The sequence below is a fragment of the Cheilinus undulatus genome, linkage group 11 (genome assembly GCF_018320785.1).
Source record: "Cheilinus undulatus linkage group 11, ASM1832078v1, whole genome shotgun sequence".
Taxonomy (NCBI): Eukaryota; Metazoa; Chordata; class Actinopteri; order Labriformes; family Labridae; genus Cheilinus; species Cheilinus undulatus.
Genome location: NC_054875.1, coordinates 17,560,729 through 17,581,098, shown reverse-complemented (window position 1 = coordinate 17,581,098; position 20,370 = coordinate 17,560,729). Strand labels below are relative to the sequence as shown.

Below are 20,370 nucleotides of genomic sequence, written 5' to 3'. Positions count from 1 at the left end.
AGGACGACATGCACATTGTTTTTATCTCTATCTAAACATGTTATCAAAAGCGGCTGCAGCTGCGGCTGCTGAGAGGGCACTCCTGTGAGTGTAGGACAGGCTTTTTAAGAGTAAAATCTTCATCTATCCAGGGAGGCAGTGAGGCTAAACATGCTAACAGGACAGACACTTGATGTCCTTATATCCGTGGTGAAGCTAATATGTTTAGCTTTAACGAGGAGCTTCTCTACGTGACTGGAAACGAAGTTTTGCAGTTCAGGTAAGGCTATAAGCGCCTGCTAGGTATAACGTAGCGGGGCTTTAAATGCATCATAAGCCGGTATATTCCACCACACTGAAAGGCTGATTATCAAGAGCTATAAATTCATTGATTTTCCTGTTCAGCTCCTTACCTTTGGGTGGTCACTGCTGTATTTTTTAGCTTTGTTAAATGACTGAAATAGAGGCTGCTGCCGAGTTTTCCCTGGCATGAAGTTTTGCCATTCTTTATAGTCCTTGTAGTCATCAGGTTGGCGGTTTTTTAGATGCAGAATTAAACTGGTGGTGTTAAAGGCACGTTGTCGAGCTCTTCCACGCATCTGATGCACTTAACAAGCAATGCAAACAGCTACTTTGCTGTCTTGTTCCCACACCTCAGACTTCTCCCACACAGCTGACATGTTGAGTTTGTTGTTGTTTATGCATGTCCAGCGACATCGCGTGCGCTTAATTATGACGTCATGTTATCAGCCGATACCGATATACTACCGATAATATCGTGCATCCCTAAAAATGACAGCAACATATATTTTGTAAAAAATGTCTATCCATTCATCGGTGGTGGAATGAGTGAGGTTTCAGCCAATTCCTTGTAATGACTTTTTTGCTTCCAGCCATTAGAATTTGAACCAACTTTTTATCATTATTACTCCATTCATCACATTGAATATCACCCATATATACTGTATTAACAATAAAAAGGATAATGACTCCAAATATGTTGTTAATATGTTTGTGGATTTCCTGCCAGTAGGGAACAATGACTTGGCAGTTCCAGAAAACATGGTAATGGTTGGTGTCATCTATCCCACAGAGTCGCCAGCAGCTTGTACCCCCTCCCCATATCTCTTTTGTAAAGGTATAATAAAAAATCGTACAACATTTTTCCAACAAAATTCTTGCTAAGTAGTTGAACATGTCGAAGTCCACTGTGAGAGACATATTCTTTTCTAGGCATCCTCTGATATGTCTAAATTGCCTACTTTTCCCACTTTTCTTTTATATACCAAGTATTTCCTGACTTGGAATGGAGTATGTCTTTATTGAATTTAGAGACTATCTTAGTACACAGAGGTTCTGATACTGACAAAAGAATTTTCAGAAATCCTTTGTTCAAGGTTGTACTTTTTCTTTAGGAATTCAAAACTGTGGAATGTCCCCTTCTTAATAAATGAGTAATAATTTCTTAGACCTTTAGCAGACCATTTTTTTTTATCTGTCAGATCTGTTTGGAATAAATTCAGTGTCATAAGCACACAGTCGCAGCAGTTTGAGTAATTTAAATTACATATTTTCACAGTTTCCTGCCAGGTTCTCAATAGTATACTTATCCAAGGCTTGCTTTTACAATACAATACAATACAATACAATACAATACAAGAACTTTATTTATCCCTGAAGGGAAATTCAATCATCTGGGAGTCTCATCTGTTTACTTTAGAATTATACAGTCTAATGTTGATGGTATGAAAGATTTTCTAAATCTTTCTGTCAAAGCATTTCCTGTTAGAGGCTATTTGAATTTTTTCTTTTTTTAATTTGGACAAAATGTTCCCTCTTTTGATTGGAGTGTGAATGCCATTGACATTAAAAGAAGCTGCTCTTAAAGATTTTCCTTGCATATAAGTAAATAAACATCATCCTCCATATACTTCTTAGGAAAGCTCCCCCTCCCCCTAAAGAACTGTTAAGGAGTGAACACAAAAACGGAACACTGAACCAAAAATGTGAAACAGACAAGCGTGTAATATAACATAACTGTGTATGTCTTTTGTGACACTTCTAGCCTCTAATAGGTCATTTCCAGCGAGCGGTCCGGCTCAGTTTGGTGCTGTACGGCACGCTTTTTTTGGCATTTCCATAGAGAAAGGGTCCCAAAAAACCGACTCGTACCATCCCACTTTTCGGCACCCTTCCGTAGGGGTGCCAGTCTTACCTAACCATACCAAAAAGGTGGAGCTAGACATACAACAATAGGGGTTGCACTGATGTCACACTAGCATGCAACTCAGCTGCTTGCCTCTGGGCTTCTACCACAGAAGTCTGCACTGTGAGAAGCGGGCGAAAACGGGAGAAAAATGGACCAATATCTGCCTAAATGGGAAATATTTGGACTCGACGGAGATCCAGACTGTTTCCTAGTCTATGGATATTGGTATCTGGCCACAAATCAAGTTTCCTGACGTTTATCTGGAACTGATTTTAAGCACACAAAGCAGAGCCCAAAGGCTCACATCAGCCTGATCCATCCACAATGGATGAGAAACTAAATTAATGCTTAAGTTTAGTGAATACGAAGCCTTAGAACAGTTCATTCTCATCTGTAACTAGTTATTAATCTCCTTCTTACGTTAGATAACTGTGAAAACATCGCTCTGTGGTGGGCTCGTAAAACTTAAGGCTGCAGACTATTTTACAACGAGATCAGCGAACCCCGGCTTTCTGACTTAATCTAGCTTGATTTTAACACCAGCTGAACTTTTACTTTATTTTTAATGCGACGAATTCTCACAGTACAGCTCTAAACTTTCATATTTTGTCGTATAAACTGTTCTAGACTAGATATATTCACATATAAACGTAGCGTTATGACTCAAACCATCTCTGTGCACGTATTCCATCAGCTGAGGATCTTTATTGACAGTGGTTAACATCATTAAAATGTAGTGATTTTTTTTTTAAAGCACTTTCAGCTGAAATAAAGCTTTTTACTGCTTATTCCCGACTGATTTCTGTCACTCATCTTTTCTATAACTCTGCTGCTGGAACAGCTGACTCGCGCTGTCTGTGACATGCATGCTTTTACAGCCCCGCCTACCCAAGTGAGAGCACGGGTGTCTGTGGAAATGCAAACTATTTTGGGGTTTAGCGTACCAAACCATACCAAACCGAACTGAATCAAACCGGACCCCCTGATGGAAACACGGCTTTATAGTGACTCCAAGGGAAAGCCCCTCCCTGTGTCCAAAGAGGGGGCCCTTGCTCAAGATAGTTGCACCAAAAAGTCCCTTTTTGCCCTTGTGATTCTTACATTTAGTTATTAACACTATTACTAAGGATAGCCAGGTATTAAAACAATTCCCCCATAAAGACTTAGATTTTTGTATTTGTAAATGCACCTACCCTATCCTTCAGCCTTTTGGAGGAGAAAAACATCAAAAGGGACTTAATAACCAGATAAATGTGTCCAGTCTGAAGTTGTTGGTGGTTTGGCCCGTCTAAAGGCTTGCAGCCTCTCCTTGAAGTTAGTCCCTTGTCTGGAGCGGGATGTCTCCCCCTTCACTGGCTGCTCCTCTCCCATGTCAGCTGCCGCAGTTTGTCCATCAAAGTCTCTGGAGGTTTGATGATCTCCACCGGGTATCCTCTGTTTGACATGTCAGTTGTCGCTTCCTCTGGGCTGTCATAGACCCGGGTTTCATCGTCGTATTTAACTTTGAGCCGCGCTGGGTACAGAGTTTGGAACAGGATCTGGCAATCTTTCAGGACCTTGGGTATATCTGTATAAGCCCTTCTTTTTTGAAGAATACGCGGCGCATAGTCACTATCCAGGTTTATTCGCTTCCCCTGCCAGGTGAATCCCTTTTTCTGCCAAGCTAAGCGGAGAACATTTTCCTTTGTTTTAAAGCTGAGGAATCTCACCAGGATGGATCTTGGTCCGAGTGTGCGGTGCGCTCTTTCCAGCTGTAAAGGTATCTCACCGGGTAAGTTGAGGTTGTCGCGGAGTAACCTTTCCACAAACTAAGTCATGGATTGAGACTCCTTTTCAGCTCCCTCGGCAACACCGTAGATCCTTATGTTCTCTCGTCTAGAGTGGCTCTCCTGGTAGGTTATTTTTGCATCAGTGAGTTGTGCAACTTCAGCATTTCTGCTAAGATATCCTCTGTATTTTGGACTCGTTCCTCGACTTTCATTATTCGCTCTTCTGCATCATCCAATCTTACATTCGTCTTCAAAATTTCCCCCTTTATATCCTCTAACTGTTGCTTGTTGGCCCAGCAAAAACCCCTCAGCTCCTGAAGGATGAAGTCCAGGTCTGCTGTCTCTTTGCTAGGCATTATGGTAGCCTGCTTGCCAACAGTGGTTTGATGGTCGCCTCATGGTCGTAACGTTTCGTCGTTATTCATTTCTGGTTGTTGTGGCCCTCTCTTGCCTTTTTACCTGGTATCTGTTGTTACCCCTGCTTTTTCTGAATATATTTTCATAAGAAATTTCACACTTTGGGGGTAGTTCAATGCCTTTTTAGAGGGCGTAGTTTGGAGCTCCTTAACTATGCTGCCATCTTGTCGGTGTCCCACCCGGAAGTCCCCGAAAATAATGTATATTTCAATGGGCCACCTTTATTAGGACAAAGCAATATTTTATGGCAGGCTTTAGTCAGGTACACTGTGCGTCATTGTTTCATGTTGGCTGTAACGGACATGACACATAAGAGAATTTTAAATTTTTTGCGTATGAGCGATGTTTTTAAAACAATGCATTTAGCAGCTATGCCACAAGCCTGTTGTGCACCAAACCCCAAGGTGCATGAAGGTGCGAGGGCCCGTTCAGTGCTGCTTGCAGCCCTAGTTATTTGTTGGATTTTTTTTTTTTTTTCCGTGTAAAAAAACCCCCAGCTCAGAGTGAACTCTGCCCACTTCAGACTTTTGAAAAATGCACAAAAAATGGGCAGTTTGGTAGTTTGAGGAGAGGAGTTTCCATGTTTGGGCCGTTGGCCCTAGCACTGGCGTTACTAAAGCTGAAGCCGAGGCAGTGCAGGTGCAGGAGAGGATGGGAGTGGTCTCTGTATGGTAAAGTTGGTTAGAGGCGGTAACATTCTCCCTTTTATGTCACAAACTTAAGCCCTGCCTTTTCAGAAAAGATTTTTCAAAGCAGATGTCCATTTGAGCTAATTAAAAGCCATAAAATGCAGATTTTTATCAGTTTGGTGCAAATGTCAGAAATAACACAAGCACTGATGGGTTTTATCATAGTTTAGTCAGATACTTCAGTGTACAGCTGAAAAAAAATGTTAAAGGGATACTTCAACATTTTGGCAAATTCGCCCATTGCCATAATCCCATATCCCAATCCCATAATCCCTGTGAAGTCCCTATAGTCTTCACCACCTCTTAAGGACAACACAACATAACAATGTAAACAATGTAAATAGGGAAATGAAACTGATAGTTTTAAGTTATCGCTTACTTCCAACTTGTCCCTAGTTGGATGTTAAGGGCATACAGTACAGAACAAGACTAGGTTATAACCTAGTATATGGCTGACCGCATCTATCTGGGATGCCTGTAGAAATGCCTGACTGAATTGTATGTTCTGGAAAAATGACTTTTTGTAGAGGTTTGCAACTGTGCTGGCCCTAATGTCTGTAGGTTGAGAATGGAAGGATCCTAATTCCTGCTCAGTTCACGAGATCCGGATCATATGGTTCAGCAAGAAGAGCCATCTCTTTCAGCTCCCAAATGGCTCTTCATTTGGTACCACTTTGGCTTTTGAAATTACAGAAACTGAACATTTTGAGCCATGATTGATTTCACAGTATGTCATTTTTTTTTCCAAAAACTGTTTGACTAAATCCTTTTCTTCCCAGAAAAGCAAAAACTTTAGCTAATGCTTAATACAAAACTATATTTTTGTAGACAATCAAGTACCAGTTCTATGACATGTAAGATGTTGAATGCTGGAATGTTTTTTTTTGTTTGTTTTTGTTTTTTTTTTTTTGTTTTTTTAACATAAAAACATAAAATACAGGGCGAGCAGTCTTCTGCGGTTTCCTTTAAGATAAAAACAATAATGAAATAAATAAGTCTTCTTTGTCTAAATATTTAAAAAAAAAATCAAAGTCTAAATGGAATGGAGCATGGGGCCAATAAATAAACCATAATACTGAAAGAATGACTAAATTTTACATAATGTTACACAACATGGTTTCAGCCTTATTTATATGGAATTTGTTTCTGGTTACTTAAACATATAGGGCAACATTTTCTCCTCTCCCTCTCCCTCTTCCTCTGTGTGGAGACTTAATGTTACACGGAGCCCTGACCAACATCATCCCTCCCTCCCCTCCTGATTGTCTTTTATCGCATCCAATTGGCTACACAGAAACGTGGTCACAACACAAAAAAAGGGGGAGGGAACATGTCACTACAGGAGACTCGCAAACATCTTCTATGCCAAGACAAGCTTTTGGTGTGGCTCTCTGCTCTGGTTTTAACAAGAAAAGTGGTCCAGGCGTTCCTAGAGCGACATCCGAGCTAACCACTAACGCGCTAGCAGGCTCTGAATATACTGGACAAGGTGACCGAACTGATGAGAAACCTATACCAAAGCAGACTGGGAGTGGAGGGAGAAACATCTTTTCTGTCATGGAAAGCTTTCAGTGTTGCTCTCTGCGCGTGTTTTAATAAAGAAACATTGTCCAGTTTCGACAAAAAAACTGCTGCAGCTCAGTCCCAAGCTTAGCACTCCACTAGCAGGCCTTGTATGCAGCCAGTCGCAACAGTGGAGGCAACCATTAAAGGGCTGTCAGTACAACTAAACCCCGCCCATAGAGCAAGTCTGTATGTATGGCTCTAGTTACCACAGTGGAGGCAGCCATTAAGGACGGCATTCAGTACAAGCAAACCCAACTCTGTATAGTATGGCTCTGAAAGTTGTGTCAGTCAGAAGAGCTGACCTCCGCGGTCAGCCAAAAATATGTATAGATGGGTGACAGGCAACCCCATAACACTATTTATATGGTAATACAAAAAAATCTATCTCCAACAATAAAGCTACAAAAATTTATAATTCAGTTCAAATCAGAACTTTTATACGTAACATTCTGAAAATTAGCACAGCTAATGAGTAAATCTCTGGTTTGCCTTTAACTAGCACTTGACCTTAATTGTTGAAGGTTTTAAATGCAGGAATAATTTTTGTCTGTGTTGGTATAGTGTTCCAGAGCTTACAGCCCTTAATAGAGAATATTGACTGTCCAAATAAAAAACAGTGATGTGCAGTATGTTACTGCCTCTTGTCACCATCCTTGTAGTTACTCTGTTACTGTCCTATCTTTGAACACCTTAGTGTAGGTCTATTCAATTAGCAGCCTGGGGGCCACATGCAGCCTAGAAACAACTCCCAAGTGGCCAAGGCTGTGATCATGCCAGAGATGCCAAGGGCAACCTGTTTCGCAAGTTTTGATAAATTCCCACAGTATTTCAGACCGTGAATGCAACACTCTACGTAACCTAGCAACAGTTTACCTACAATGCACTGCGGTGTTTTAAAGTGTGACAAGCAATGCTGACAGAAATAGCCCAAAGATACTGAGTATAAAATATGTCCTTTTCAACTGTAGCTACAACTGTGCAAATTTAGTTTTTATGCACTCAAAGGTATGCCTGGGTAAGATGTGACTAAAAATATTATTTACAGAATTTCATTTATTTTTTCATTCTATTTATTTTATTTTTGTTCAAGTGAAAAAAAATAAATTTTTACTACCGCAGGTTGTGTTCAAATGCAGCTCTGTTATTGTGGTTTTTATGTACTTTTTGATGTGCTTTTGTTGCAAATTTAAAAGGGAGACTAAAGTGCATATTTTTCATCAAATTGATCTGTATGGTTTCGAATTTTGATATTACCAGCTACTTACTGGGCGCTGAAGATGTCTGGCCCAGCTACATTTCTTGATTTTAAATTTTGGCCCAGTTGAATTTGTAATTGAATAGCCCTGCCTTAGAGGTTCAGGGATGAGTTTGGGTTCAGCACTGAGACTGAATCTACTGCAACTAAATTCACAAGTTTGTCTTGTTGTCACCCATTTCTTTTCTTTGGCTGTACAGAAAGTACCCATCAGCAACACAGAGGGGGGCTGGTCCTTCTCACTGGCAGAGTACGTCCGTCACAACGACATGCCCATCTACGAGGCATCAGAGCGTGTGCTCAGGGCCTTCCAGGATGAGCTTATGCCTGCTGAGTCCTTTTCTGAGTTCTTTGATGTTGTAGGTCAGTACATTCATCTAATGAACTTAACTGATCAGTTTTTAAAACTGAAAGACAGAAAGATTCACCAACACTGTTAAAAACTGAATTTTTCTGATGCTGCACTACATTGCCAAGTTTGTCAAGTCTGGGGGTGACACATTTCCTTCTTGAAGAAATGTATAATCTACAATGTGATGAGTGTCATCATGTAACTTGCCTCAATTTTTCTTCCAGGTCTTCTCTCTGAAATCACAGACCCAGATCTCTTCCTGCAAGATTTGTTGAACTCTTTACCCTGATGACCATCCTCAGCCCAGAGTCCTCTCAACACAGAGCAACCCTGCAAATAAAGCTGGGACACTTACCAACTGAAAGAAAGATCTTCTCTTTTTACACATTGACACATGCTAAGTACACACAGAGTCTACACCATGCCTCTTACTCACTCTCCTTCCCTATACGACATCCTCAAATTATCTAAGCAGAAACTATGTGTAAAAAAAAAATCATCCACCTAAGGCAGCATTTCTGTAACATAACACAGGGCTTAAGCGGGGTGGGGGTTACACTGGAACAGAGTTTACACCTTACTCCATTGGTGGTCACCTCTACAGTCTAGAAGGAGGACAGATTGTTAAAGCATACACATTTAAGGTATTCCATGCATACTTTCACTGCAAACAAACATGAAGCCTGAACCTTCTTCTGTCCATTAAGGATTTTACAGATGTTACAGGCTGAGAAATTTGAATTGTTCATGTCAAGAAAAAGGAAATCTGGTTGACAGGAATATATTGGGAATTCTCTTTTAGTGTGGAAATCTATTTTTAACTTCCGCTATCCCACAACCACCCTGCTTAAGGTTGGAATACTTAAAATGTTTGGGGATGTGACCCACCATGTGTTAAGAGTGACATTTGATTTTATCCTGTTTTCCTTTTGTTTGTTTTGGTTTATTTTTTTGGTCAGGGCTTGTTAAATGGAAGAAAGTTTTAGTGTCATATTGTTTGCAGCTAACATGTCTTTTTCCTGGGCTTCTGCTGTTAAGTCTATTTGTAGGTCCTAACTGGAATTTGAGTGGTGGACAGAAAAAAGTTTCTTGATTTAGCGTGTATGCGTGTGATTTTATCAGTCTCAGAAGCAAAATGGGGACAATGATATTGATTTCAAGTTTGTTTTATTTTTCTTTCCACAAAGCTTTGCTTCTGTGACAGTGAACTTTGATTCATAAAAGAATCCATCTGTTGCAGTGAAATTTCAGACCTGTTTAAAACAAAAATAAAACAGACCTACAATATATCCTTGAAAACTTTTCTTTGTGTAATGCTTTCTTTAGCTTTGTTTTCTTTGTTCTTTATTCTTTACTTCTCTACAATCCCTAATTTAGTTGTTTTCTCCTCAAAATCAGTGGTAACACTGATGTGTCAATCCTGAGAGCAGATTTAGTCAGCAAAGAAACACTTCCTTATTCCCTGTGACTGATTTAACATTCAAACTTGCATACAGTTTAAAAGGTGCCCTTGTTCTGTAGAGCTGAATGCATGGTGTGGCGTTCACCCAGTTTATTGTTCATTCGCCTAATCCTGCTGCTATAATGTTCAACTGTTGCTTAATGTCTGCTTTTACAATTTAGACTATGATTAATAAAGCTGTAATAATTCCAAATCTGATCCAGGGTTACCTCGTCTGTTCCAGCTGCTGTTGAAACTCTTGGTCAGGGAATTATCAGTTCCTTTCAAATCAGTCTCACATTTACAAGACTCCAGCTCTTTTTTTAGAAATGATCAGGGGTCCATCTTGATCTTTCAGTTTCACAGCCATAATTCAATGGATGCACAAAACAGTACAGAGCCTTTGTCAATGTTAGCAAAACCCTTTACATTTCTTAAGAGTTCAAAATAAAGGAGAAGGCCATCAACCATTTGTATAATGTTCTTATAATACCTTTTCATTGCTTGCAGAAGAAAAGTTGCAATTGATGGTCTTTGAAAACGGCAAAGGTAACTATGGTCCTCAGAATTTTTTAAAGCCTATGATTAAATATACACGCTATATACAGATACACTCTAAATAATGTTTCATAGAACCTGTCGTCTTTTGTTTCAGTGTGTAGAGACTTGGGCCTTGAGAGAAAAAGCCATTTCTGTGTAGCCAAAATCTAAGATGTAGCTATATAAAGGCCACTTGAGGAGAAGGCTTGATAACAATGGCACTGACTGTATGAAAATGACTAATTCCCTCATTTCATTAATACCATTAATATGCATATAAATTTTAAAATATAGAGATTTTCAATTGTAATTTTTCACAGACAAATTTAAAATGTTTGTAAAGTCTGCTTTTGGCATGACTACTTTTTAATAAACTGTTTAGTCTTGTCAGTTACTTCTTCTCAGATGAAAATAACAGGAAAATTTGATCTCACTTAATTTTTGACTGGCAGTTGTACATTTTCAAATTTCAATTCAATTCTTTCAATTCAGCAGAACAATTTATGTATGACATTAAAAAAATAACATCCAAAAATGTTTACAGAATAAAGTATGCATTGGCATGCATACACATCTACCCTTTAAACAAAGGAATATGACATTTAATTAAAAAAGAAAAAAAAAAACACTTAACAGTTTGGTCTCAGAGTTGGCCACCCTCCAGAACTGATATGGTTTAAAACCTGTTAAGCACGAGTCTCTTTTATTAGGCTACTGCTCGAAATTTCAAGCCCATCTTTAAATGACTATAATTCTGTAACTACAAGGTGTATTTGAATGATCAAGGTACCATTATGAAGAGGGCACTTGTGAAATTTATTCAGAAGGGTAAAAATGTGAATATACACACGTGGACAAAATAGTTGGTACCCCTCTGTTAATGAAAGAAAAATCCACAAAGGTCACAGAAATAACGAATCTGACAAAAGTAATAATAAATAAGAACTCTACAAAAATTAAGCAATGAAAATCAGACATTGCTTTTGAACTGTGGTTCAACAGTTTTTTTTTTTTTTTTTTTAAAACAAACTCATGAAACAGGCCTGGACAAAAATGATGGTACCCCTTAACTTAATATTTTGTTGCACAACCTTTTGAGGCAATCACTGCAATCAAACAATTTCTGTAACTTTCAGTGAGACTTCTGCACCTCTCAGCAGGTATTTTGGCCCACTCCTCATGAGCAAACTGCTCCAGTTGTCTCAGGTTTGAAGGGTGCCTTCTCCAGACGCCATGTTTCAGCTCCTTCCACAGATGTTCAATAGGATTTAGATCAGGGCTCATAGAAGGCCACTTCAGAATAGTCCAATGTTTTGCTCTTAGCCATTCTTGGGTGTTTTTAGCTGTGTGTTTTGGGTCATTTTCCTGTTGCAAGACCCATGACCTGTGACTGAGACCAAGCTTTCTGACACTGGGCTGCACATTTCTCTCTAGAATACCTTGATAGTCTTGAGATTTCATTGTACCCTGCACAGATTCAAGACACCCTGTGCCAGATGCAGCAAAGCAGCCCCAGAACATAACAGAGCCTCCTCCATGTTTCACAGTAGGGACAGTGTTCTTTTCTTGGTATGCTTCATTTTTGCGTCTGTGAACGTAGAGCTGATGTGCCTTGCCAAAAAGTTCCAGTTTTGTCTCGTCTGTCCATAGGACATTCTCCCAGAAGCTTTGTGGCTTGTCAACATGAAGTTTGGAAAATTCCAGTCTCGTTTTTTTATGATTTGTTTTCAACAGTGGTGTCCTCCTTGGTCGTCTCCCATGAAGTCCACTTTGGCTCAAACAAGGACGGATGGTGCGATCTGACACTGATGTACCTTGACCTTAGAGTTCACCTTTAATGTCTTTGGAGGTTGTTCTGGGCTCTTTTGTTACCATTCATATTATCCGTCTCTTTGATTTGTCATCAATTTTCCTCCTGCGGCCATGTCCAGGGAGGTTGGCTACAGTCCCGTGGATCTTACATTTCTGAATAATATGTGCAACTGTAGTCACAGGAACATCGAGCTGCTTGGAGATGGTCTTATAGCCTTTACCTTTAACATGCTTGTCTATAATTTTCTTTCTAATCTCCTGAGACAACTCTCTCCTTCACTTCCTCTGGTCCATGTTTAGTGTGGTACGCACAATGTCACCAAACAGCACAGTGACTACTTGTCACCCTTTAAATAGGCCGACTGACTGATGACAAGTTTGTAGACACCTGTGATGCTAATTAGAGGACACACCTTTGTTGAACATGTCCCTATGGTCACATTATTTTCAATCTTTTCTAGGGGTACCATCATTTTTGTCCAGGCCTGTTTCATGAGTTTGTTTTTTAAAATAATTCTGTTGAACCACAATTCAAAAGCAATGTCTGATTTTCATTGGTTAATTTTCATAGAATTTTTATTTATTATCACTTTTGACAGATTCAAGTTGTTTCTGTGACCATTGTGGGTTTTTTTTTCATTAACAGAGGGGTACCAACAATTTTGTCCACGTGTGTATGTTCCTGGATCAGAGAGAATCAAGTTGGCAAATGAAAAATTTCATTTTTGCCTAATTTTTTTGCAATTTTAGCATATATGTCTCATAGAAATAATGCAGTTGAAGTCCAAAAATCTCCAGTAGGCCAAAGAAACACATTTTGACATTACCTCTTTCAAATTTCATGCCACTAGAGGGTTATCAGGGCAAAATAAGAGAGATTTTAGTAAAAAAAATTTCCAGGCGAAATCCCCTCTGGTGCCATTTGGGCACAATATCTGCCATTTGAAAAATCACGGGTATCAATTTTTTTTTCTTTACTCATATGCCATTGTAGGTAGTCCCTGCGTCATGGAATTCTTTTTTTCTTCCCTCAGATCACCCAGACCTCCAAATAGTTAACTTTCAAAGGAAGTCTTACAAAGGAACTAAAGTTTGACACCAAGAGGAGGAGATTTATTTTCAATTTTACAAAACACAACACAAAATAAAGTGCAGAAAACTAAACGAAACTGTTGAAACAAATGGAAACTGCACAAACATGACTAGAATTTTCAGTAGAGGCAGGGCTTTCAAATGAGACCATGTTTGTATCTGTAGTACCTGGCACCATCCCATAGGGGGCGGAAGTGTCTGACTACATAACACTACAGTCACTTTGATATGTGGTCATTGATTTGAATCCTTTTTGAGTTGGATGTGGTGTAGGTAAAAATTTATTTTGGCTTGTAGCTGAGCTTCTTCTGTTTAATTTGATATGTAACATTACTATTTTTGTGCAAAAATAGAGTGCACAAAGCAAGTTTGTTAGGATCATGGCGAGCAGGACCAAATTTGGTGCCGCGAGGGCTTAAGAGGTTAAGGCAGGGGTGTCAAACTCAATCACAGCAGGGGCTGGATTCTGAATTAAGGTGAGCTTAACAGGGTTAACATTTAACTGTAATTTTTATCAGTACTAAACTATGGGGGAAACATCTTAGCACTGTTGAGAACTGATTTTGAGATTTAAAAATTCAAAATAAGTTTAAAGGCTCCAAATCTGAGAAAAACTCAAATATATTAGTTTAAAAGGTCAAAAAACAAAACCAAAAATTAAAATTGTGTTTTAAAAAGCCATGTATATTAGATAGAGGTTGAAATCATGAGTTTTAAAGAGCAAAATATAACAAAATTTGAAATAATGAGTTAAAATTTTTTACTGTCTTAAAGTCTTGAAGGTCAAAATATGGGATTAATAGTCAAAGGAGTTGAAAGCATAAACTCAAGATTATTAAATTGATTTATTAGACCAAAAATGTATAATTGTGAATCTAAAATGTGAAAATATGAAACAAAAAGCCAAAATCACAAGTTAAAATCGGGATTGTGAGATGCAAAATTTAAAATATGAAATGGATTTTTTTTCCTTTTCCTACATGTTTTGACTTATCTAAGTATTTTTACTCCTTACTTTTTCAGAGTTTCATGACAACAAGGATATTTAAATTATCAAGGTTAAGTTTACATTGTTATAGTGGAGCAAATCTGCGGACCTCATACCGCTGGACCAGTTCTAATAAAAAATATGATATGATCTTGCAAGGTATAACTAGCACAGGCTGGATTTGGCCCCTGGCTTTGAATTTGACACCTCATGCTTGAGGCAATAAATGTGCTTTTTAAGGCCCAATTGTGGACCAATAAGATTGGTAGATGGTTTACACCTCTCCAAATTCTTGTATTTTACACCAAAGTTTACATTAAGCAGAAGTTGCTTCAACATTTGTAGTTCTTGGTCCTTTTTTCTAGCAGGATTTTTTCTTTAAGAACTTCTTGAGACAAAATTGACATGCTCAGTACACTGCCAAGCCACACAGTCTCAAAGCCTCCATCCCATTCTATGTTTTGTCTCCACTCATTGTGCCACATCCTCAGCATGTGAGGGGAATAGCCTCATGGCCCCTGTGGAGGAATTGCTGTTGCCATTGTGGGAAATTAATGTCTTCTTTACTGTGAAGAAGGAGACAGTCCTGTCCCAGACATCTGAGCTGGACACCCCTGTGCGGAGCTGGCTTTCCAATTCCAAGCGGAGCCTCACTGCTCTGTCTGTACACTTCCTCCCCAAAGTCATCATCTTGCACATGCTGAGAATAAGAAACAGTAGAATCAGATACAGGCTGGATACAAAGAGAGGTGACCAAGTGTCCAGTGACATCTTACCATGCAGAGACTATCTTTGATTTATTAGTTTCCACCATGACGTGATTTATGTTAATGAAGTCTTGTGCTGATAAATTTGTCATCTACATATACGACTTTGTGCAGAAGAATGTTGCAGTTAAAAAATTTTCTAGTGCAATTTAAGGTTTAAAAGTTAACCAAGGACAGAGTTCTTGAAAACTGGACAAATAAACCCAAAACTGTTTAAAACACACACACATAACAATGTTTTAGGTAATTCAACTTACCCACTGACTTTTATCATTGCCTCAATTACTGCTAATTAGTGTTAACTATTATTAAATTTCCATTACATCAAAAGTGGAGTAATCAAGGTACTTAAAACCTCACAAAATTAAAAAAATGCCCCAGAATATATGTGACCCCATAGTGAGTCAATTTCACTTCCACAAATGAGTTTGTCCATGAAAGCTTACTTTGTGTGCTGATCCCTCATGGCGAATATGCAGACAGAGTCCAGTCAGTCTAGGCTTGTTTGGGGTATAAGAAGCAATATGACTTCCCTCCTTTATATATGTAAGACAACATTCCCATCAATTGGATGTGATGCCTGTTCTCAGTGTTTGACCAATCACAATGCAGTGTTTTGACAATAGGCATGAATTAGATGAATTCATGAGTTACATTGGCCTTAATCAAAACAAACAGGTGGGAGGGGCCATTTGTTGGTTTTATTGTTTCTCAGCAGTCTGACAAGATGTAAGAATAAGAGAAGATAAGTGAAGAGAGAAATGCTTTTATTGCATAGGCTGGGATTGTTTTGTGACGTGAAATGGAAGGAGAATTGTTGCCAGTGGATGTATGTTATTAACCTGACACGCCAGATGGATGTGTTTCACACATCCATCTGGGAAAGCTTCAATAGGAAACATTTGAGAAAAGGCAGAGGCTTTGAAAAAAACTCGGAGGGTAATTGGATGAGCGTTTTGTCTGTCACATCTCTACGGGCCAGAGCAACAAAACAAGTGACGTAGCAGCTATCGACCTGTGCCTGCGCAGCTACCGAGGAATAACGTGAAACATGGCGACTATAGACATGTAAGTACTTGACTCTTGTCGTTTTTGAAAAGAAAACAACTCACTGCTGTTCTTTGTTCTTCTTTTAACGAAGAAATGTTGTCAAGTTCTGATAAAATTGGCGCTTTAGCAGCATCCATGCTAATCTCTCTTGCTGCTGCTTGTTTACACCACGACTCTGCTGCGCCTGAAAGTACTGCCCCTCGTTGCTGATTGGTCCTGTCACTTTCTAACCAGGCCCAAACATTTCAGATGGGAGCTTTGCAAGATGGATTCACCAGTGAAAAACAAGGAAACGGGCGTATCCATTTGCTTTGCAAGGTTAGTATGTTATAGTTTCATCTGTTTAACTACATGGTGAATAGAAATCATTTGATATGTGTAAAGCTACTTATAGTGTTGAACCTGAACTTCAGTCTTTACTATTTAAAAGGGAGTAAATTAAATCAGGTGTTCCCTGTTATGATCAGAAAAACAGAAAATCATTTTAGACTAGATCACAAATTGCAACATCAGAGTCCAATGTTGTTTTTATATCACTTGTATTAAAATTTAGTAGGGGTGAGTAAAAATATCGATTAATGGATACATCACAATATTTCCCCCCTCAATTCAATATTGATTCAGTAAATCCTCTGAATTGATTCACCTCCAGGCCAGTGGGGGTCACTGTGCGCGTGATTCGCGTTGTATGGACGGAGGCCGCACTTTACCAAACAACATCACAATTTCCAAGAAGAAATAAATATTATTAAAGTTTACATGCACTTTACCTTTTCAGTGTTCAGTTCAGTGAATTGGCATGTTTTTTACATTTGTACTCCTTATGCACAAATAAGTTATTATTGTGCAAATTTTTATTTTCAGATGTTTTATTGCTAAAAATGAAAGGTGACCTACCACATATGTTCACAATGACATGAAAATAATTATTAAAAATTTTCAACAGGTCATTTGTGTATTTCTTCTTCTTACTGAATCAACATCAAAGTATTAAAATCAATACTGAATAGATATCGAATTGAATCGCAACCTAAAGCATTGAAACCGAATTGAATCGTGAGGTTCTTAGCAATACCCAGCCCTAAAATTTACTGATTGCTGAATCCAATTTCTAAATCTTTATTCAATCTTAGGCAACTTTTGATTTTAAGGCCTTTTTACTTACAAACATCGAATATGAACTTTATCAAACTAATAACAAAGTTCCCCACCCTCCACAAATCAAGCTATACACGTACACACAAAGACACACTCCCTTTTCTTCTTTTTTTGAACTTTCTGGCTCTGTTTCAGCCTCTCCAGTTCTCACGGTGAGCGTCTCCCATGCTTGATTGGCTGACAATAGTGTAGATCTGTCCAGATGGTGTGCCTGGAAGCCCTGTTGACAGCACTGTGCTCCACTGTGTGTGCATGCAAGTGTGACTGATGGGAGGGGGGTTGGTCACTCAATCTTTGTTTGATGGGGCACACTTCCTTTGTGCAGCCTGCCTCAGTGTCATTAACACTGAAGTGTGGGAAGCCTGGGACCACAGCGGCTCCCACGTTCCACGCAGGCAGGAAGGGAGCGTGTGACTGAGATGTGGCCAGCGGCAGCCAGGTCAGCCAGCTGTGTGTGTGTTTGAGAGAGAGACAGAGGGAGAGAAAGTGAACAAATGTGTGGCTTTCTCTGAGTGTTGTGGAGAGTTGAGGGTGTTTTTTCTCTGACAGTATTTGCCACTCAGTGAAGTAGTGAGATTGAAAATAGCATAGCCATCAATTCCTCTGACAGTGTCTATCTATCTATCTATCTATCTATCTATCTATCTATCTATACACAAAATATTGGAACGGGTTCCTGTAATTTAGCTGTAGACTGAAAATATTTGGGTTTGACTTCAAAGATGAATATGAGACAAGAGATCAACAGTTCAGCTTTTACTTCCAGGTATTTGCATCTGGATCTGATACACAACTTAGAGGGTAGCACCTTTTGTTTGAACCCACCCCCTTCTTGTGTGAGCAAATGTATTGAAACCTGTGACTGACTGGTGTGTTTTGTTGCCCAGGTGTGTCCTATTACATTGATTATTCAAACAATAAATAGTGCTGAATGTCTACGCTAAGTTTTAGATTTGGATTTTGCCTGTGTAGACTGCATTTGTAGTTAGAGGTGTAATCAACATGAGAGCTGTCTATTGGTGAAGAACAAGCAATTGTGAAGCTGAGAAAAGATGGAAAATTAATCAGAGCCACTGCAAAAACATTGGCCATAGTCAGTTCAACCATTTGGAAAGTCCTAAAGAAGAAAGAAACCACTGGTGTACCAAGTAACAGTTGTGAATGGTTAGACCAAGGAAAACAGCATCAGTTGATGACAGAAAAATTGTGAGAGTTGTAAGAAAAGACCCTAAAACAACTATTAATGACATCAACAATTACCTCCAGGGCAGGAGTGAAGGCATCACCATCTACTGTTGGCAGTAGACTTCAAGAACAAAAGTACAGAGGCTACACTTGAAGATGCAAACCACTCCTTAGCAAGAAGATCAGGAAGGCCCGGATGGAATTTGCCTAAGGGTACACAGACGAGCCTAAAAATCCTGGGACAAAGTTTTATGGACTGATGAGACAAAGATGAACCTTTGCCAAATTGATGGAAAGGCTAAAGTTTGGAGAAAGAAAGGATCTGTTCCTGATCCCAACCAAACAAGCTCATCTGTGAAACACAGTGGAGGTAATGTCATGGCTTGGGCTTGCATGGTTAATCATTAATCTTCATTGATGATGTAACACATGATGACAGCAGCAAAATGAACTCTGAAGTCTACAGAAACATTTTATCTGCCAATTTAAAGAAAGATGCAACCAGACTGCAATGCAGTGAAAGCCTGGAAAAGCATCACAAAAGAAGAATGCAAAAATTCAGTGATGTCAGTGGGTCACAGACTTGATGCAGTTATTGCAAGCAATGGATTTGCAAATAAATATTAGGTCTCATTTACTTTAATCTGTTTTAAGTCTATCTGTTCCAATATTTTTGCTCACCTCAAAATTTGTTGTTCTGTTACAAGTAATGCTATTTTCTAAGTTGTGTATCAGATCCAGATGTAAATACCTGGAAATAAACACTGAAATGTTGATCTCTCATGTCACATTCAGCTTTTTGTGTCAAACCCAAATGTTATCAGTCTACAGCATAAACAAATGAATATTTGTACACAACTGCTCAAAAGTTTGGGATCACTGGCAAATTTCTTTGTTTTCCAAAGAAAAACATTTTCATACAGTTCACAAACAGTTAACAGCAACTGTCAGTCCTCTGCATCAACCTCCTAGTATGGCTGCTAATCCAAGTTAATTATGTTGCACAGCTAAAAATGTAATATGTATATGTAATATTTAATATGTAATATGTAACTAGATCTCTATATGTCACATATATGTATGTATGTATATAAATGTGGTATTTCTCCGCTATTTCTCTCTCTCCCCTTCTCCTAGTCATTAGCCTGTGTGTGTGCGTGTAGCAATAAGAGTAAAGGATACACAATCAGCGAATGTAAAAATGCATGTTCTGCCGTAAAAGGCCTGAAATGAGAAGAAAAACTAATTAGATAACTAGTTTTAGTAATAACCCAAAGACAACATAATAATGATAACATAGAGATCTAGTTACATATATGTGCCAGAAGGCTGAACAAAAAATGTCATACCACCATCTACTGGCTGCTTTTTCAGCCTGGCCCACTCTCTGTATGCACTCTGTTGTTCTTGTCTGTTATAATCAATTTTTTTTTAATTTACTTGATTATTTATTTGTACACACAATAATAAATAAACTTTTCCATCAAACAATACAGTCATACATTAGAAGAATAACTTGTATATATAGAAATTTGGGCAATTATAATACTGTTGAACACAATGGATTGCTCGTTTGGACATGGAGGCTTTTATTTTGAAATGCTCACCTTTCCCATTAGTCACATGACTTCCTTTCCTTTCCAAAAAAACAAAGAAACAGAATTGAAAAACAAAAATGGAAAAACGAATAAATGAGCCGTTTTTTGTTTTTTCCTTTTGTGGTCAGAAACAAAAAAAGGAAAATAAAAAAGGAATAAACAGCTTGTTTTTTGTTTTTTTCCATTTGTGGTCTAAAACGAAAAACGAGCTGTTGACAGTTTCTCCTGTTTCCTCAGTCATGGTTTCGACCAGGAAATGGACTAAGGACAGTTTCGCCCATCTTTTCAGTCATGGTTACAAACAGGAAAATGAAGTGCCAGAAAATACACTGACCACGGATGAGTCCAAGTTTGTGGTCTTTGGATCAAACAGAAGAACATTTGTGAGACGCAGAACAAATGAAAAGATGCAAGAACAGTGCTTAACCATCAGGCAAGCGAGGTGGAGGCAGCATGATGGTCTGGGGTGCTTTGGAGGTGGTAGAATAGGAAGGAAAGCTGCC

General features: G+C 38.7%; 1 protein-coding gene across 4 annotated transcripts in view; it reads left to right on the top strand.

The window, feature by feature from the left end:
• Window positions 1-9,896, top strand: part of ubr4 (ubiquitin protein ligase E3 component n-recognin 4) — a 224,472-nt gene extending 214,576 nt beyond the window's left edge. For all 4 annotated transcript variants that reach the window (XM_041798818.1, XM_041798817.1, XM_041798816.1 and 1 more), the window contains 2 exons: window positions 8,085-8,247; window positions 8,461-9,896. In XM_041798818.1, the coding sequence (XP_041654752.1) occupies window positions 8,085-8,247; window positions 8,461-8,525 (228 nt within the window). In that variant the 3' untranslated portion in view covers window positions 8,526-9,896. The remainder of the gene's footprint in view (window positions 1-8,084; window positions 8,248-8,460) is intronic.
• The last annotated feature ends 10,474 nt before the right edge of the window (window positions 9,897-20,370 follow it).